The 21196-nt window shown below is 36.8% G+C and overlaps 1 protein-coding gene across 4 annotated transcripts in view; it reads left to right on the top strand.

Moving 5' to 3' along the window:
* The window catches only part of SEMA3D (semaphorin 3D), a 139181-nt gene that overhangs the window by 81044 nt on the left and 36941 nt on the right, over positions 1-21196 (top strand). For all 4 annotated transcript variants that reach the window (XM_021300628.2, XM_005512063.3, XM_021300627.2 and 1 more), the window contains exons 7-8: positions 1835-1963; positions 8025-8167. In XM_021300628.2, coding sequence (XP_021156303.1) covers positions 1835-1963; positions 8025-8167 — 272 coding nt within the window. The remainder of the gene's footprint in view (positions 1-1834; positions 1964-8024; positions 8168-21196) is intronic.

Genomic DNA, 21196 nt, shown 5'->3' with positions numbered 1-21196 from the left:
CTGTAATTTTAACTCTTCATAAAAATGTGTAATTTGAAATCTTCATAAAAATCTGTAATCTCTCTTTGAATTCCACACATCATTTCACTCCAAATAAATTCCACAGACAAATGTGAAAAGCTAGACTTTTTGACTGAAAAACCACCTGCTTGTCATCCATCTTCTATTACAAATTACTGCTCACTAGAACTGTTCTGGACATAACTGGAACTTGGAATGAGAGATATCAAAAAGCGAGAGAAGTGCTGAAAATGCCTTGTCAGCAGAGCCTAAGCAAGGATGGAGATTTTCTGTTGGCCCTTCAGATTTATTGATCACTGAGTGCCTGTCAGTTAGCAAACACCAATTACCCTGCCCATTCTTCATTTTGACAAATACCTTTCAGAATGCACTATTGTTTCTTTACAAAGGCGACATGCTGTCTGAAAGATGTGTTTTCCAATACTGTCATGGAAATAATACATAAGTAACGATAATAACGAGGTAAAAAGAAAGCTGATAGATCTTTTTTGGCAAATAAAGTGCTTGTGGATTGTGGGTTGTGGTTTTGTTTTTCTTTTCTTTTTTCCCTTTGATCTTATTTTTTTTAAGTCATTTACATCTTTTGCAAATGAAAACACGAACATCTATGTTGAATGGTATTTATTCTGCATTCACTCTCAACAAAGAACTTATTTCTAAAAGATCTTGTGAAATGTTCCCACCCAGAGTATCAGAAAACCTGGAGAAAGAACTCCCGGAAGGGGATTTTTATGTATCATATAGTTTTTTATATGATTATTGTTTATGAATGTTAACTTTTTTATTTTTACAAACTCCAAGGATTTATTGTTGTAAGTCCTTAAATAAAAAAGCAAACTCCTCCAACCAATAAATCTTGTTATTTTGAAAAAAAAAAAAAAAAAAAAAATTGTAAAATGCACTATGAAGTAAAAAAAAAAATTACAGTGTTACTGTTTCTTTGCTTCCTTTTAGAAAAGTACTGTGATCTGAAAGAAAAGATAAAATATTGTGCAATTCTTAAGGTTGTGAAGTTTTACATTGCACATGCTGACAAAAGACTAAATAGTAACTGCAATTGCCGCAAGGACACTGTACTGTATTATAGATATAGTTTCCTTGTGAGACAAAATCTGGCTGCTTTATTCAAGCAAGATGTCTCATTTATTTTAGTGAGACCACTTGCTATGTTAAAATGGTCACAATTGGGTCTATAGCCATATTCCTACCATTAACACATTACGTAGTTGAGAAGAATTCCCATAGTACCTAAATTCCTCTTTGTGAATGAAGTGTTGGATGGAGATCCTGATGCCAGGAAAAGGACAAGCTGTGAAGTTCCCATAGTGAAGCATCCATCATGTTCAGTAGCTCAAGCCCAGGGGCATCAAAACCATTGCTGTGGCAAGTCTGGGACACAAGAGTTATTAAAACTTGAATGGATAGATGGTTGTGTCCCTCCCAGAGCCCCCAGATCCATGGTCAGTGCTCATAAGGCAAGATGCTCAGTTCAAATATATCTTTATACTCTTAAGGGCCCAGCACGCACTAAAGCCTGGAAAATTTACTTTTCTGAGTGCCTAAAAGGTTTGAAAATTTGACTTGGACTCCTTCACTTCTCAGACATATAATTACAAATATTACGTCTATTTAAATGTAAGTAGCTTCACAGAATCCCAAATCCCATTAAAATATAAGTCAATAATACTTTAAAATATTAAATTACTTTATAGGCCAATTAAATGCAGGTGTTGTTCCCTCAACAAAACACAAATAGTTTTAATTTTGTTTACTCCACAGCTGTAGAAACCCTATCTCTTTTTTTCATTTGCAGATGAATATCTTTATGCTGGAACGGCTTCTGATTTCCTTGGCAAAGACACTGCTCTAACACGTTCTCTGGGCCCTTCTCACGACCACCATTACATCAGAACTGACATTTCTGAACATTACTGGCTTACTGGTAAGATCCTAAACATATGCTGTTGTCATTTGCATTGTCCCTTCCTCTCTGAAGTTAATAAGCCCTTTCTTATATAAATATATGTCCAGTTACTATAAATATAGATATTCTATCATGGTATCTTTGGATTACGTAGGCTTTTTTTAAAAAAGCTCAGTGGAACAAAAATGTACATGAGAAAAGACACAGAGGTGAAAATACTAATTAAGGAAAGACTAGGGGTGTAAGGCCTAACCATTCTTCCCGTCTTTGATCTGCTGTATATAGTCCTGTAATTGGAATAATACCATGACTTAAATGCTTTTATTTCCAGCCTTGTTGGAATAATTTTTTAAGCCCTTTTTTCTGATCACTTGTTAAAAGCTGTTCCCTGTAGCATGTTGAAATGACAGACTAGAAGTTCCATGTTTTTAGGTAGGAGGTCTTTTTTTTTTTATTTTCCTTTTTGAGGGGGAAAAATACCTTTTGTTGCTGTGAGAATCATTTAAAACCACTAAGGGCACCCTAAAATAGCTTCCCAAGGAAAACACTGCTTTTTCTTGCCTGTTAAAAAACATTCTGAGCTAGTAAACCCTCTAAAATATGACTGCATTTACACCCAGCCAGTCTCAAACCACACACAGAGTAACATGGAAAACTTAGCTCACAGCCTAACCCTGCTCAATTAAAGCATCCCCCTTTTAGCCGTCAACTGTCTTTAAAGATGTGGCAACCCTGGCCCTGATTCAGGAGGCCTGTGTAGCTATTGTGGGTGTATTGTAAAGCCAGGGCCTGCTGACCACAGGGTTAAGTTGTCTTCCCAGCAGAGACTTCTGAAAGAGATAATTTTGCCTCTTAACTCTTTGAGACCTCAGTCAGAGGAAGTGTTCTTTTTCTTTTTTTTTTTTTTTTTCTATTTCTCTCCCTTCTTCTAAGCTGTTCCTTGCATTTTTGTCTAAATATAACTCCATAACCTCAGGATTTCTGCTGGGAGATGAGTAGGAAAGGAGAAGATGCTTAAAGTAATTTCACTTTTTCAAATAGGAACAGTCCTTTGGCCAGATAGAAAAATCTCACACCTGATTTTGCAGACCTACCCCACTTTCATCTCCTATCTTCAAAACCTTTATTGTCCCACCTTTCCTATCACATTTCTCTATTTCTACACATCCCTTGTGCAATGTAGACCAGAAATGGGCTGTAAGCAATAGGGACCAAAATGGGTCCTTCCAACAGGTAACTGCTCTAATGGCAACTACCTGTGAAACTGAATATCCAGTTTTATCACCAGCAGCCTGCTGGTGCTCAGCATGGAAAGATAGTTGGGGTAGCTGCTTTCCTAAGGGATGATATAATATCCTAACAAGAAAGATTTACTGCAGTCTGGTCCTGAGGAGCATCTGGTGTTTTCATTAGTATAGGTTCACCTTGATGAGCATCACAGAGTTCAGTTCTCAGCCCAAAAAGAACTTACAGTTTAAACATCCAGTTCCAAAGATTTCTTTGTGCTACTAATGTTTCTTCATGAACAGTTTAAGGCAAGGGAACGGTATAAGAACACAGGAATAACTAAAGGTTTGAGAACTGATGATGTGTTGTAGTTTGGAGGCTGGTGTCAAAGTGTCTGCCTTTCTTCTTTTTTTGTTTTAGATTTGGTTTTTACTCCGTTTTCACTTAAAACATCTTTATTTGTGAAAGTTTTCTACAGAGAATAATATATTAATATGTCTGGGTTTGAAAAAGTGTTTTAGTGTGCTAGACTGTGGCGTGAAAATTACCCCACACTATATAAACACTGAAGACTCCCTGTATTCTTCAGGTTTACCTTGTTTCCAGCCGTATAAAAATCTACAGCCATACTCTGTGTAAGGCTTCTCATACACAATCCATGCAGTGTTATACTAAGAGGCATATATATAAACTAGGTGCTTTTAATATTTTGAAACACTCCTTTTAAGGCTGGGGAAAAGTTTGGGTGCAATTTTAAATGATGGGATCATTTCTGCAAGAAGCCATAGGGTAGCAAATGTATTTCTAGTTTATTGTGTAATGTTATCTATTGCATACATTTGTGCTTTCAGCTAGTATTGGTATATATATAAGAAAAAAAAAAAAAAAAAAAAAAGGTTTACTTAATTTCAGGTGTAAAACCCCCATCCCATCTGAATCCCCTCTTCCCTAAATCTACCACTCATTTACCAAGTATATGTTAGACCTTCAGGAAAGATTGCACATGCTTCAGTAATTGTACAATTAGAAAGAAATTATTTCCAGGCATGACTCATGTTTTACTTAGGATAAGCATAAAATGTATAACTTCTTGTTTTTTTTTTTTTTTCTGGAGGGCTGAGGAAGTTTTGCTATAATGCACCTTAATATTTTTAAAGTTTAGTCTTATTCTCTTTCTGGAAACAGGATTATCCTTTCCTGGGAGAAGGGAGAGAAAGACAAAACATAAGGGAAAAATGTGTAGGATACCTTCTAGTTCCTTGCAGGGCGTCTCTATCTTGACTAATTAAGACGTCTTAATCTCAATGACTGAATAGCAGCTCCACAAAGGAGAAAGGGAGGAAGGCAGCTAATCTTTCCCATGACTCATGCTTGCACAGGCTCATACTCCTGCATGCAGCAGCACTGAACACAAACGGGATGCTGCCTCTGCTCAGACTTCAGCCCTTTTCCTGCAGAGCTGAAGAATCAGGTGCTACCACAGTCACTGACTGGATCTGCCTCACCCCTGGGTATGGCCATGGCCAAGGATGAGACATGTGGAGCTGGTGGCCCCGCTCCAGATGGCAAAGCTGCCCACTGGAACCAAGTCTACCCTCCTCCAGCCCAGCACGCAGAGGAGGTTGTCCTGTGGTGGGATACCTAAGCCCTACATACAGGCATGAACTAAACAGCTGCACATTCTTCCCTCATTTATAGGAAGCTACAGCCATAATTGGAATGAATGCTTCCCTGAATCACATTCATCTTTTTTTTTTTTTTTTCTTCATTACAATTTAGTTGTCTTTGCCAGGGCAAAGACTTACAGGCAATGACTTCTTTATATTCTGCGAACTTTGGATGGGATTCAGCTCACTTAGCTTTAAAAGGCAAAAGTTAGCATCCTGTCTGAGCTCAGTCATTATGCTTGTCTCTGCCTGTAATTTACAGACAGAGGTGACACTTCCAGAGGGTGACTCACCCCACCTATTGTAGGAATCTGTCTTAAAATAGGATTATTCATTGTGATTTTCTTCCTTCTGTCCCTCCCTGAGAGAGGACCTGGATGAGCTTGACTTCTAGGTGATTAAAGGCAAATATGAGCACCTTCCTTTGCATTTTATCATGCCCCATATTTCTTTCTGGCAGCCCAACTGCAAAGATCTTCTGCCTCTCACAGTTTTGGGTTAGTTTGTCATTTATTCATGTTCTGGGATTTGCTACTCCTTTGTTGTCCTCTTTTTCCTGAGTCTAATGAATCTTCTCTGTAGGTCTGATTAAGCCATGCATGGTTGTACTGTCTAAAACTACTGCTGGTGTTAGAAGGCTATGACAGCCAGCAGGTAACTAACAGCAAACACAACCACTCCAGCAAATCTATCACTGAAGGACAAGGTGTAACAGCTCTTCCCACTAGGCCACAAGAGCATGTTTCAAAAAGCACGTGCAACACCTGAATTTATTGTACCATCTATTGTTGAAGATCAGGATGACTTTAGCTCCCTGTTTTGTTTACATAAATTCTAGCCATGAAAGTAGTATGTGGAAAAACCTTCTATTGAAGCAATTAAGAGAGACATCTCTGTGTATGGGAAAACAAACAATGGTTTAAAATCATCCTGATATAATTTGTTTACCATGCAAATAATCCAAAAAACTAATTCACAGTAGGTTTAAACACACTTTTCTATGTTGTGTGGACGGATTGCAGAAGATGAGACAAAGATCTCATTTCAGAGTGTAATGTGCTTTTCAGATCATGTTTAATTGTTTTCTGTCTCTTTATCTTCATATCTTTTACAGTGTATTTTTGTTTGGAATTAACTTTCAGTTTCAGTGTTTTCCATTGTGATTTAAAACAATAAAATATTTGTATTCCTTTAATTTGTTAGAGATTCTTCCAAATGCATTCTAGGACTTGGTATTGAGACGTTTGTTTTTGCATTTGTTTTGCCAAGTAAAGCAATGAAATTTAATTTAAAAACCCCATCTATTTAGAGTTCTGTTCTGTGAATGCTGATTAAAAAAAAAAAAAAAAATCTATGTGAAATTCAAATGAATGCTATAGAAGTATTTCACAGGTTTTCCTATTAAATGACTGTTTAGAAAACCACATATTTAAGAAACCATACTGGAAGCATATTTATGTATTTATTCACGCCTAGAGATTTAATATTTGAAGTAGCTTTACAGACTCTGAGGGGTAATTGAATATTTTCTTTAGACTCATTTTGAAATCCTAACTTAAATTTATAGGGCTTGATGCCTGCATCATTTCATTTTTCTACTGACGCCATTCTCCAGTGTCAGAAAGGTTTAAAATGGAAGCAGCACTGTGGCTATTTTGACCCATAAATTTACCCATAAATTTACTCTTCTATCATGAAGGTGCACATTCAGCACTTAACACATCCCATTTTGCCCCAAGCCTTCTACTGTGAACTTTTGAATCAAGGACCCTCTTTTTGTTCTGTGTGTACTATAGAGTTCATGGTGAAAATCCCTCGAGGCTAATGTAAAGCAACAATTAGAAAAAGGACAAAGGCATGAAGATACAGTAAAAGCTGATAATAGTATTCCCCACATATCACCAGGGTGCTCTGTTTGCTCTGCCACTTTACGCCATCCTTCCATTGCTTTCTACTGCAGCCTGTCTGCTTATGAGGACAAAGACTGTGTATTTTATTGCTGAAAGAATGTGTTTTAGAGTCAAGGGTCTCTTTACACTATATTTGTATAACCACTTCTGTTTAAAGAAAAACATAATTGATCCAAGTGCCCTCAAAAGAGCTCATCTATTGTAGTGCATTGGGGAATATCTTAAAAATCACTTCCCCATGTATCTGTTTCACTTTTGTGAGAAAGTTGTTGCCTGCTCTGCTGCAGTCAGAGTTCCCTGAAACTCCTTTAAATTCTGATTTTAGTGCAAAATTTAAAAGAAGGCAAAACTGAAACAATCAAAAAAAAAAAAAAAAGGAAGAAAAAACAACAACCAAACAAATAAACAAAATAATCCACCATAATTGGTGAGCAGGTAGAGCAGGACAGGAGATCATGAACAAGAGAGCCAAAGAACACAGTGAAGGACGTTTATTCAATCAACAAGCCTATAGGGTTCAGGCAGAGACAGTCAAACCTGCTTTGGAAAAGACCAGAAGTAGTAAAACTGCTCAGCATGTCAGGGTAAGGCGTGTTGTTATACTCCTAGCAAAAAGGAAATTTAAATAACCCAAACAGACAGCTACACTGATATAGCTAATGTTTTCATGCACAACAAGGAACAGTGTCCTTAAGACTGACGAGTCAGTTGTGGAGTTAGAGTGCTAACTTGGGCATGCCAGCATGGCACCATGTCAGTAAGATTGTTATAACACAGATATGTAGAAAACTTTTAACTTGGAAAAGCTATCATTTATATTGATTTTTTGCAAGCTTTCTGTAGTAAACAGTAGTGTATTTCTGTACTCGTAACTGCTGCAATGTGTAATTAAATTAATTTATATTCTACTGTGTGATTTGGGAAATTCTACTTAGCTTGATATTGGTGAAAAAAGCAATAAGACAGATTTTTGTAGGCAATACTTTGTACTAAACATCATCCTACTTTCATACAGAGAGTGATAACTAGTGCTGTATATTTACGCAGATGTTAGTAAAATATATACACAAAACCATCACACTACAAATAAATACTTCAGAATCAATGGTGGATTTTGCTTGGAGTTAGTAAGAAACTTAATACTCTGTGTCTATATGGTGATATTTTTGGTTTACTGGAAGATGCACAACAAATACAGATATTGAAAGAGAAATTTGGTATCAAGTATAAGACTTTTCTTCACAATTTAAATATTTTTTTGGTGGGAACTTCTAGGAGCAAAATTCATTGGAACATTTCCTATCCCGGACACCTATAATCCAGATGATGACAAAATCTACTTCTTTTTCCGAGAAATATCACAAGATAGTGGCACGTCTGACAAGACAATCCTTTCCCGAGTTGGGAGAGTTTGTAAGGTGAGAACTCTTATCTTTTTATTCTATTAAAAAAAGGTTTGTTTCTGTGAGAAATCTGTTTTTCCCTTTAGGTGAGAAGGAAATAGTTTTGTTACCCAATAAGCCATTGTAGTATTTTTTTCTGAACATAGACTACTAATGTTGTCTGAAGTTTACTCATCTGAAAAACAGACTTGGTATGGAATGTGTACCACTTCTAGAAAAGCTAATATGCTTATAAATTGTAATCCCATGTGTAAATGGCAATGTATTGACCTTCAGTTATGCACCAGTGACCTACTTTGTTTCATAAGCTTTCAGTGAAAATTGACTTGTAGAAGTTTACACAGTGGCAAGGTATTTGGGTTTTTGTGGAAAGTGGCCAGTGAACGGAGGAATATAAAAAACCATCCCTTCAACCTAGCTCAGTACATCATTCCTGGGCATTACTGAGAGCTGGGGGTCAGTCATTTGTTTTTGCACATTCCTTATAATCAGTTGGAGTGAGGAGGCTAAAAAATGTCTACAATATCAGAGCTACACCCACATCTGCCTGGAGGCTTCCTACTCTGGGAAGAAGTGCAGTCCTTGACCTGTTGACCAAGAGGACCCTGGTCCTGGGGTCTGCTGCAGTGCAAAAAGTTTCATTTGGTTAGTGCCTGACCTCCTTTAAATGATTACTCCTTTTACTTTCTCTTTCATTATACTTGGTTTTGACCCTCATGAAAGATTTCTGCCCTTATGGTATTAATTCTGTCAAGGACAGAAGCATCTTCAAATGGTAGTGAGAAGATAAACTAATTCCTGCATATGAAGACAGCACTCAGCATAGAGTTTGCTGTTTAGCGTACTAATGGTTTTGCTAATATCTTCTTCCCACTACAACAGAAGGATCTATTGATTTATGTGTCAAACTTTCTATCTACTCCTTTGTCCTACAGTACTGCAGTAACAGAAGCAGTGTGGGTGCTCCCATCCCTTCCTTAAGTCTTCAGTGAATCCAAGTACCCAGGAATGACTGGAACAAATTAGGAAAACGGGACTTTAAAGTTGTCATCTTACTAGTAAATATAAGCTTTGAGCAAATGTTTATCTAGTGATGAACTATATATCAGCACCACCACCACAGCAATCATAAAAATAGGTACATTTCTGTGGTATTTTGTTCAGGTGTCTTTGTTTATTTGCATTTTCTGAGCAATGTGACTCTGCTGGCAGTGAAAATGATCTTTTTAAAAAGCTTGAAAATTAGGAAACAAACAAAAGAGCATATGATTTGCAGTAAAATGTGTCTAGGAGAAGATTACCAAGAACATTTACTGGACACACACTGAAAAACAAAGAATGGAGGACACGTGTATGAATAACTAAATCTAGACTGTTCTGCAACCCAGCAAACCCCTAGCAATCAAGATTTCAGTGACCACAGCCATTTCACACTTCTGTCCTTGACCTAAAATGTTAAGAAAACAAAAACTCATTCATAAATCAGTTTTCTAGCAGGTTTTTTAGCCAGACGAAAGAATGGATAATCTTTAGTTGGGTATTTCACAGCACTGTGATTAATGGCAGAATGGAAATGCAAACATATATGATTTGCTGCTAGACATGGCATTTGCTGATTATGAGAAAGCACTTAATGCATTCGGAGAAGTTGGTAGACAACATTTTCAAGCCAAGGCGCATGAGAGATTATAGTAAACTAAGATATATTACCTAGAGATCACCAGCGTCCTTCACCTAGAGAAAAAAAGCAGATAAGATATCATAATAAAAGCAAAAGCATTGTAAGGAAATCCTAATGACCATGTGTAATCATACCTCAAACGAGACTGAATTTGTAGAGTAATCATGTTAATCGGAAGATGTCTTGAATTTTATTTTTAATAATCAAAGCAAAACAATGGAAAATTTTAAGTAAGGTGGATATTATTGATGTTAATTTTGCACTGTCTTCTTTATTTACTGAGCACTTCCCAGTAGATACAGAATTCTTTTGAAAGTTCAGTCTTGGTTTTTTCATACGTTTGTCTTAATTACCTGTAAATAAAAATAAACAAATAAAGAAAATCCAACTGCAACTATGATGCTAAATATCACAATAAAAATAAAATTATTATGGATTTTTAATATAAATTAAAATCTTCAAATAGACTCCTCTGCTTGAGGACTAAGATCCTCTGGATATGTGCTCTGACATGAAACATCTGCTATACTTAATTCTATGATATGTGGTCAATGGTTTTGGTTGCAACAATTGATAACATAATAATTTCTTTTTGCACTGTCTCATTAATGTGCACAAAGCCAAGCCTTTGCCTTCTTTCCCTAGCAAGCAGAGAATAATAGTGAATGGGAGGAGCCCAACAACTTTTGAAATAATTTGCTTGGTTTAGACCCTATTTTTTTCTACCCTCCACCTCACCGTGCCTTAGGGGTCCTGTACATTAATGCCAGAGACACATGCTGAAATTGGAATAGACTGTTTTTAATAAGGAGGTTAGTCAATGCAGCCTATTCTTTGGCTAATTTTCAACGGCTCAACAATATGGTCTCTCACTGATCCTGCCCCTTAGGGAAAATTTTCTCTGGAAAGCATTCCCTTTTCCCAGCCACTTTCAGACCCAGAAGATTACAATGCTCTTGCTGGCAGCTCCTTGCCCAAAGTCAAGCAGCTGTCACTTGTCTTGTTTGTAAGACCATTCTTACCATCTCGAAGAATGCATTGTAATATGTAGCCACTGTAGCACTAAATAGCACTAATTTAGATTTACATCATCTGCATTCTGTATATCGCTAGGGGTTATCAGTATGAATTGGGAGGAAGTGCTGTCAACAGTCACTTTCAGAACCGGTTGTGTAATTTATCATGGCAAACAGCATTTCCTATTTTTGGTTTGAGGGAGGCAAAAATGTGTCATTAACCTATCCGTAATACCTGATAGTACTTATAGTATGTGCCTACTTACATAAGTGTAATCTGTTGGGATATTCACTTTCTTTTCAAGCAAGGTCATAAGTAAGAAGAACAAAAAAAATAATAGTATCAAAGATTAGCCAGCAACATTTATTTGTTTTCAAAAACACACACAGATACACATAGGTATATTACATACACACACCAGAACCTAAGAGCATGAACCAGTGTATTTTTATTTCTTGAAATGCAGGCGTAAGTTTTTACAGCTAGATTGTCTTCAAGCCCATATTACCGAACCAGTTTGCATCAGTTAAAGACACGACAGAGTCATGACACACTGAGACAGATTTTGGAAAAAAAAAGCAACATCCATGCACTCTGCCCTCTGCAGTCAAATAACAAGTCAGCTACATTTTTATATACATACCCAGCACAAAATGATGATAGAATTGTAATTCTCTTTGAGGATAAGCTCACATATGTGCAAATATAGCCCTAAAAAAGACTTAGGTTTCCCTCCTATTTTCCTCAAATAAAGTCAGGAATGAAAATCTAACTTACAGGAGTCCACAGGAAGGTTTTGGAGAGGGAAGAAGGTCACTGGAGTTTTGTTTGTTTGTTTTCTATATAGAATCACATTTTTTCATAGTTACAGCCTCATTCTATTGGAATGGAGTGGAAATTAGCCAAAAGCAGTAGTCTCTCTGCTGCAGTACGAAAATCCTGTTTATTATTTGAGATGTTTGTATTTGCTGTGTTACAAGCTTCTCTTTAACAGTTTTGGTGATGTATTACAAAAGTTATGGACTGCAGTCTTAGAGTCTGATTTCCAAGACTTCAACTGCCAAGAAATCAGACTTTGGGCCCTGATGCTTTCCCATATTTCCCAAAGTGTTCAGTATCCAGAAGCGGCCTTTGTTCTACTGGGAACAAGTGAGGTCTTCGTCTTTTTATTTCGGTATGCCATTCTACCCTCATATATACCACGCTGTACCTGTGGACGAGAATATAGCAATTAGGCACAGCCCTCTTGGTTAAACTGTACTTTCTAAACACACTGGAATGTAATCATTTTAAGAGCTCCTGAGTTGAGAGCCCAAGACACACCCTGCATTCCACCTTTAGGTAATGTGATTTATTTCCAAAGCCATGAACACAAGCAGAGTTCAAGGCTATGACCTTGCCTTCTGTCTGGTGCTTTAAGGCAATTTGTATTCCTGAAATGGTGGGAGGGAGCTATTGCTCTGCAACTCTGACTCCAGGGTCTCTGGTGGGCTCTGCCATGGGGCTGCTTATGTGTAAAAGTTAGGAGGTGTTTTTCTAGTCCTGGAAATAGTCTAGCCATGGCTTTACTGTGGTTAGGGATAACTGGGTCATTAACATTCTTTGTATTTCTATATTGTGTAATGCATCACTCTGTAGATAATTGATCTATCTCAAAAGCATTTGAGTTGTCCACATAACATAATGCTTTACCATTCAGCCGTATTAGCTTTGGTCCCGGAAGCGAAATAGCCATGTTAACATGTTCTCAGCAGGCCTAATTAGTCTGGGCTCAGAGCCATGCTCGTGCAGCTATCCTGCTTCCAGTACTGGAGGCAACTCATTCCAGACAAGATTTAACTTACTGCATATTACATGCTTACATACTTTCTTTGTCACTATAATATTGCCTAGCCACAATACTAACCATGGGTAATGACTTTTTTGTTGCTTCTTTTTTTTTTTTTTTTTCCTCTTTTTTTTTTTTTTTTTTTTTTATTTCTCAAGGATAATGATTAAAAATACTTTTAAAATGTCATCCCGAGAAAAACTTCATCCCCTATTTGACCGTTGAACATCTTTGCAGCAGTGGCTTTTTCAGCAGCCAACTCCTTTTGGACATCCCAATTTGATATTTGAATATTATGTGCCATTTGAAAGTTTTCAAATTATGTAGAAAAGCAGATGCTCGTCAAGATGATTTTAAGGGCTGGTATGTTGGAGACAGGCCAGTTCCTTATAGTATCTGCTTCTAGCTATGATGGATTAAGAGATAAAACATCAGGCTTTGTCAGGCCTTTCGGTCCAACTTTCCTTATTGGCAGCGGTACAGGCGTGAGTATAGGAAGTTTTGTATTTTTTTGTTTCTCATGCGTGTGTTTTAACAATGTAGTTGGTGTCTTTTTTGAGGAGGGAAATCATGACGTGCAGATGAAGCAGAAATATGTAAGTTATGCTTATATATAAAGAGGTGTGGCTGAATTTTACTGAACCTCAGGGAAAATGAAAAAGAAATCACAGTGTCAAGATAGAGCTTTAAAAACTGGATTATGGAAATGCAGCTGCACAGTCTCTGAAAATCATTCTAGTCACTAGAGAGACTCATTGCAGAAGACACTGTTGGTAACCCACTGACTTGGAAATGGGAAGCCTGCAGTTAATTGGAATGGATTTCTTATGTCTAATCCAAAGACCCTGACTTCAGAGTATTTTGATTCAGATATTCAAATATCTCTAAGAGTATCAAATAATGTTTTTGTGATTTGGGGAATCTTCTGGTGTGATAAAATTAGCTTCCTGGGCTTTTCCTGTCAGTACATTTAATATGGAACTGTGCCGCTGTTTACAATGCACGCTTTGCTGTTATCAATCGAGGATTGAGTACATTGTCGTAAACACAGATGTTTCAGGATGATAAATTCTAAAAGTCTCTGCAAAATGTTGACCTACCTTTGTTTTTTGGTCTCATGCTTTTCCAGTTCTCAAATTGTGATTGTCTGTGCTATAGGTAAGCTGTTCCACATGAATGACTTTAGGCACTTGTATGTATCCAAATGATTAAAGTAATTATCAGGCATTCAGTTCAATCAATAAAGGCAAATGACTATTTTTTAGAGGAACGCTCCTTCCATCTTCAACCCAAATCACTCTTTGAAGGATGTATTTTCCACTGACTATAAAGGGAGCTATTAATATTTGACAGTAATTGCATGATCCATCTAGTCACTTGACTTGCCTGTAGCTTCATGATCAAGAATGTTATATCTCATAACTTGAAAGTTTTGTTCTGTGTTTTTTTTTTGTTTCTTTGTTTGTATGTGTTTTTTTTTCCTCTGTCTTTTCATATTCTGTTAAAGAATTTATATCGTATAATTTATATTAAGTATATATGAAACTTTAGGTGAGTCACAAGTAAAGGCAAGTCAAACAAATTGGAACAAACCATGAACAGATTATATTCAAAACTTAAGGTAGATTTTCCTGCAAATTTCTTAAAGTATTCTATTACTTTAGCCATCATATTTTGCTCAAATTTCTGCTGAAGTTGGAGTGAACAACCTAATGATGGATGTAACAGAGTGCATATGCTTTGTGGCAGCCTTTGAACAGATTTGGGGAAGGTTCTTGGTACTTCCAAACCTGATGGAGGTAATCTTAGCATGATTGTTGAATGACCTTGAAGTAAAATGGTGTTTGATTTTATAATTTTGTTTGGTCCAAACCATATTCAAACTTGCTTTTCGCATCTCTCTGTCTTTATCCAAGCCTGTTAGTTATTGTTTTTTAGTGGTATGCTTAGTAAAAATCCAGAATTTTTTTTGCTCTACAGTTAGATTTTCTAGCTTGGATCCCATCCAAAGATAATTCAGTAGAAACCTTTGGGTGTGATGTTTAAATACTTTTCAAAATAAAACTCATCATTTTCTGAAGTGAACCAAACCGTTATGCATGCTTAATGTGGGTACATTGCTATTCTGAAAGAAATTAACAACAAATCTGCTTGAGGAGCAGGAACTCAAAGTTAAACACTGTTTATCTCACTCATGGTTGAGACAGAGGGCTTTTCCACAGCAGATGTGTCCTACAGTCTTGTAGTTTTTGCTATGGTTGTGATAAAGACCCTCTTTACCTTTGTCTTAATGCCTAGAAATAAATGAATGCCCAGAGTGGCATCCTTACTCATAGGTCTCATATCAGCTTTCCAATGACACTGAGTCATCTTGCCATACATTCAGCTACTTGAGCTTCATTCTGGTTTCATGCCAAAGGCTTCCCTGGTTTCAGTCTTGCTGGGTATTTATTCATTTCAGCCAAGAAAACAAAAAATAGGCTCAACAACAGCCATGACACTCCTTCATGCTGATGACTGTAGATATGTGTGCCCTTCTTGTCTAATACTGCCATCCACATAGACAAGGGCATGGTTTGAGACAAATGTTTAGTATTTCTAGTTTTGTTCCATTTTGTTTGTTTTTGAGATCTGTATTTGACCCTGGTTATGCAATCATGGACATACACAGAGCTCAATGTATGATTTAATCCACACCCTATAATCTTAGCCTGTGTAATATACTATACTATTAATATTAATACTATTTAACCTCTCCAATTCCTTTTGCAATTAAGCCAGCCAGTACAGAGCAATGACAGGTTCTGAGATCAGTAAATATACTGCACTAATGGTGAAGACCCTTTACTCTTGGTGTATGACACAGTGCCTCTGTGTCAGGATGTGGAAAATAAGCAGGGATCCAGGATGAGTAGTGTATTAGGTTCTGGACTGTAACAGGTGATGGTTTCAGAAAGGTGTTCAGAAATGACAAGTCCCAGGGAACAAAAAGCAGTCTGGGGTTTTGCACATCTGTATTCTAGACTATGAGCTTTCCGTTTCAAGTTGTGCTGCTATTGAGTTATTAAGAAAGATGTGAAAAATAATTGTAGAAGAATTCTCTGAAAACAGGTTTGCCTAGGGGAAGGCTTAATGTCCAAGCCACACAAATCTAGAGGAACTTCTCATTATACTTTTGTAGGAGATAAAGGCCACACAGCCTTCACTCCAATGGTCTGAGGAACATTGTAGAGATGACAGGCTGATGCATGACGCTGGAAATCAGGAGGGCTGAGTTTACCCCAGGCTTTCCTGCTGAGGTGATGTGCAACTCTGTGCAGTTCCTATCAGGGGTTTGAGTGTGTTTACTCCTTTAGTTCTGTTGTCAATGTACAATGGCTGCTGATGTTGTAGGGACCTTGCAAGGCACAGTTCATAGGCTTAAGAATTGCATCATTCTGCCAGGCTAAACTTGATAAGGGACATAGCTGTGAGTGAGCATGCTGTACATGAGGCTAAGTTCCACTCAAATCTTCATCTTTGGATCAAGTAGTTCAAGCAGCAGAAGTATTACATGCTCGCAATATCCACAGTGTCCACAGGGATTGCTGCCATTTTATACGAAGCAATATGCAATCCTATAATGAGAAGCTTTTCCCATGAAAGGTTTTGTAATCTCATAGAAACAGCAAAATTACTAAACAGAGTTACCACATTCACTGTCAGGTGGGGGTTGCTGACACAGAGGTGAACTGACTTTCCCAAGTTTACTCAAGGTATCCATAGCAGAGCAATCAAAGATCTAAAATCACATGTACCTCCTTTCTCTTGTTTGTATTGCAAGTGTATTTTTATTCTTTCCCAAGTTACAGCTCATGTGTTTCTTGATGGTTTTGGATCTGACCCATAGCCTGATTAAAACATGGGAGGAATCTTTCATTTGACATCAGTATGGTTTGGATAAAAGATTTGCAACTTGAATTCCTGAAAGAGTAACTCTTACTTTCCCGTGTTAGATCGGTACCTAAGAGAGATGGGTAGGGCCAGAATATGCAATGTAAAATGAATTAATTAAAAGAGAACTAAGAATTAGAACACAGAAGTCCAAAGAAAATTGTTGTTATGTTTGATAGAATTTTTTGGTTTTGTTTTGGTTTGTTGGTTTGTTTTCCCATAATGTTAACCTTAGTTTTGCTGCAGGCGATGCTGTTTGTTTCTGGTGGGTTTGTGACATAGCTAGGCTTCACACAAGAGAAGGGCTGCAGGGCCTTTTGCAGTTTTAGTACTTTTCCCTTATGTTCTCATTTTATTCAGGCCAGGAATTCACTTTGGATGGTCCTTCTGCACATCTTGCCACTGGCTGTCATTAATAACCTGCTTCTAGGAATTCCACTCATTGTCCTTTTGTCTTTTTTTTTTTTTATTTAAGAGGCAGTTCAGGATAATTACTGTCTTTAAAGTTTTATGAATCACAGTGTTTGACATCTTTGATGTTGATTGATTTTCAGAAAACTGCACTTTTTGTTCTAATGTTCAATTTGTCACTGTTACTTGCAAACAAATAAGAGATTTAAAACCAGAAAGATGCAGATGTTCTTTAGATTGCCATCTGTTTTCCTACCTACTAGATTTCAAGATAACAGTTGTGCATTTTAATGAATCTACATTTATGTAATATATAAGATACAACAGAATAGAAAATAGATGCAACAAAGTGTTTAATATAAGTTGATTTTAAATCACTTGTTCATAAAGCAATATTTTTTCTATTTTTTTTCGTGATAAATGTCTTTAACTAGAGGATCTGAAAAATCTGTTGTTTTGCTCAGTTACACATAAATTGCAGATCAGAAAATTGAGATTTCTATGGATGTCTCCCAAGAAAAGCATATGATATAACTTCAATTTACTTCAAAAATTTTACATTGTGGCATTTAAACATTATTCTCCCTAGATGTCAGAAAGCCATATGCTTACCTGTTCTCATTAAAGTTGTATATCAGATATTCGAATTCTTGATGTACTTCAGTATAAACCTGATTTGTCCCTTCAAGAAATTATTTTTAGAACCAGTTCCTTGAAAAATGTTGAAATGTTAAGATTTCAGTAGAATGAAAGTCTATCTCATTTATTAAAATCATATTGGATTACTTCCTAATTTATCTAGATAATTTCTGTCTTTAAATATTTGTGATATTTTTTGGTAATATTTCCTCAACAGGTGATAAATTGAACTGTCCACCTTCTAGCTGACAATTATCTAAATCTCTAATTCAGGCAAGCACAACTAACCAAGGTTTCACAGGCACTTTTTCCTCTGTGAAAAGTAAGGTATTTCAGGCAGAAGTGTTGATATCTGTTACAGCTTGTGAGATTACCAAGCAGTAAGTGTTAATTAAACCTTTATTTATATTCAAAATGAAGTATGCAGTACTAAGTGCCTTCCTCTGTACAACAATGAAGTTTATAGTAAACACTGCTAATCCAGTGTGCTTAGAAGTGATATTTTGGGAGATAAGAGTTCAGATACTCATGGCTGCTCATCTGTTACAAGTAGATGAAGCCATATTTTTGGAATGAAAGGCTTGCTCATGCTGCCTTCCCCTTCTCTCAGCACTTAAATTGATCTTGTCTTTGTCTCATCTCCCTGAAATATTTAGCATTCTTTGTCTTCAGTACCAAAATCATTTCAGTGCATCCAGACTGGTCTTTGTTTTAGTGAGTTTCTCTCTTCCATGCATTTTTTCTTATCTACTGACTACCCAGCCTGTACATCTTATATTCACATCATGCTCTACATCTAGCTCACAGCATTTGAGCATGTCAGTGATTCATTACAAACTGATATCATTAAATAATCTTTTCCACAGAGGAGACTGTCTTCTTTCTGTACCAGCCCAGTCTCAAATGAGATTGTGGGCCAATATCTCTTTTGTCCAGCCTCTCAGATGCCAATAAACATGAACTGTGCTGATCCAAGGTATCCTCAACAGAGTTGTCAGATATGATGCAAAGCTAATGAGTTCATGCTAACATGTCTGAAGGAAAAGGAAATAATCACACGTTCTCCAGCACTTGGAACCTCAAGCCATGTCAAATACTGACTTATTATGCATCAAAAATAACGTCAGGAAGGAAGCAGTGCACTTTCTTTAAAAAAAAAAAAAAAAAAAAAGAGGATATTTCCAGAGCGTAATAATACAACTATTACTTGAGAGTCCAGGAGCAAAGATATTCCTATACTCTTAATAGCTTTTGAACCTACTTGGCCTGAGTGGAGCAAATACTACCTGTAGACAAAATCTCCACGACCTTTCTCAATTCCTGCATTTTCTCAGTCAGTGATTCTTTGGCACATATTAGGAAAACAAAGACACTGCATTATTTGGAGATGACATAAAGAGTTGAAGAGTATTACATCAATGCTAATCAAACAATAACAACAAACCCTAAAAAATACAAACAAAAACAACCTCCTAACAAAATGCACATTTGTACATTTTGTTTCATTTACCCATGGCAATAGGAAGAAGCATGTTGGAGGTTATATCAGCATATTAGGTGTGCAACTGTCTAAATCAGTGAAAGATCTTTCCAGACTTTCAATTTCTGCACCATATATTTTTTACTCTCTGGCTTCAGAAGGATTTGGTAGCTGACAGAGTGCTGGCTGGTCGTTGAATTCCCCTTGCTCCTTTACAAACTGCACAGTGTTATTGGCAACTTTCGGATATGTAAGGCACACCTAGTGAATGTCTGTTCTAATGTCTCTTAAATTCAAGTAGCATGTGTCTTGGCTTTAAAGTGAGGAAATATAGATACATCTTAAATCCAGGGGAATCTTATACTTCAAAGCATATAGCACTTGCTAAGACTGCTTCTTTTGAACACAGTATTTGGTTCACACCACTCTTTAGGAACTCAGTGGAACTACTGATATATTTAAAATAAGCATCTGTGAAAATGGTCTGTTGGATCACAGCTTAAGGGTAGTAAAACACAAGTGCATATTTTCCCATCTCCTGCAAATGCAGAATGCCTGTGACGACAGGAGCAGAAGCTAGACAAGCGTGATTTTCCCATTCCAGCCTCATCACGTCTTGCTTCCTCCTGACTTTCTGATCCTGGCCAAGCAGTTGGAGACACCTCAGAGTCCTGCAATGCTGCACTGCATCCACCAGAAATTAAAGTGGAAACCCTGCAATGTGAGAATTGCTTAGCTAATCTTAGTTGTTAGAGGAAGCAAAAGCTTAAGGCTTCTTCCTTTTTAAGATTCTTTGTTGTGTCTTTGTAACTGTTTTGTTTTAATTACACAGCAAAGTTTATCTTCCATGCCTTTGAACAGAACACACACATGCAGAGCTTCTTTTTCTTATTGGCTCCAGGCTGCTAATTTTGACACCTTTGTAATAAATCTGTTGGCTAGATGCAAAGCTTCAGGCTTGGCAGGACCTCAGGAAATAAAGGAAGGAGGTGGCAATTCTTGTAAGAACAGGAGTTCCAAAGGCGATAGATTAACAGGAATCATTTCCAACTGAGTTAACCCATTTAAAAGTAGCAAGTACATGAAAAGGAAAAATGGTTAGAGTGAGTTACCAGGGAAGTGTTACTCCTTGTGAAGTTCAGCATTTAAACCATCTTTCTGAATGTCTGTGATATTTATGATACAGCTTTGGAGGGCCAAATAGAATCTATGGACATACCTTGTAATTTCCACGATCCAGTGTTCCCTTCTGGCTGGTTCTATACCTTCAGAGTCTCACAACCAATTATTATATATATATATATAACAGTCATTTCTCCTGATGAATCTGGAAGGGATGAATACTCATGACCAATTTTGTGGTGCTTGAATTTACAGTACAGATCACCTAAGCTTCAAAGTTTATAAATTAAAAGAAGGAGGCACCTTCACGGGGTAATTCAGAACCTGTAGCTGTGTGACTTCTGTTGGTAATAAAAATTACTCTTAAGTGTTTGAATTCTTGGTATCTGCTGGAATATCATTGTCCTTACAGTTTTTGACTATGAAAAATATTGGGGCATACATAACATTGTGGAACCTAAATAGATCTGTTATTTGGGGCCAAAGGGGACAGATAACTGTATTGATTAGACTTTTCTGGTACTCAAAGGAAGAACGTAAACTCCTAAACAAACTTCTAGTTCCAGCATGTTAAAATTTAAAACTTTCATCTAAAATCCACTTTCCCCACACCCTTCTTTGATCCAAGTCAATAAGTCATCTACCCAACAGAAGGGTAATTCAAATTTCAAATGACCCCGTATAGGATTTTTTCTTTCTCCAGTGTCCAAAGGAAATTCAGGCAAAAATGCTCATATCTTGGAAACCCATAGTAAAATAAATGAAATAAAAATCCCTTTTGTGGAGACTGATATTTCCATAACAATGATTATTAAAATGATGTGACTGTTTTTCCCTGGAATGTGTATATCTATGTGTACTATGTACACAAAACAAACTGCACAGTATTTACATTACAAGAAATGCTGATGAATATGTTTTTTTCTTTTTATT

The sequence above is a fragment of the Columba livia genome, chromosome 1 (assembly GCF_036013475.1).
Source record: "Columba livia isolate bColLiv1 breed racing homer chromosome 1, bColLiv1.pat.W.v2, whole genome shotgun sequence".
NCBI classification, from domain to species: Eukaryota; Metazoa; Chordata; class Aves; order Columbiformes; family Columbidae; genus Columba; species Columba livia.
The sequence above is the reverse complement of the archived record's forward strand: the minus strand, read 5'-3'. Positions and strand labels throughout refer to the sequence as shown.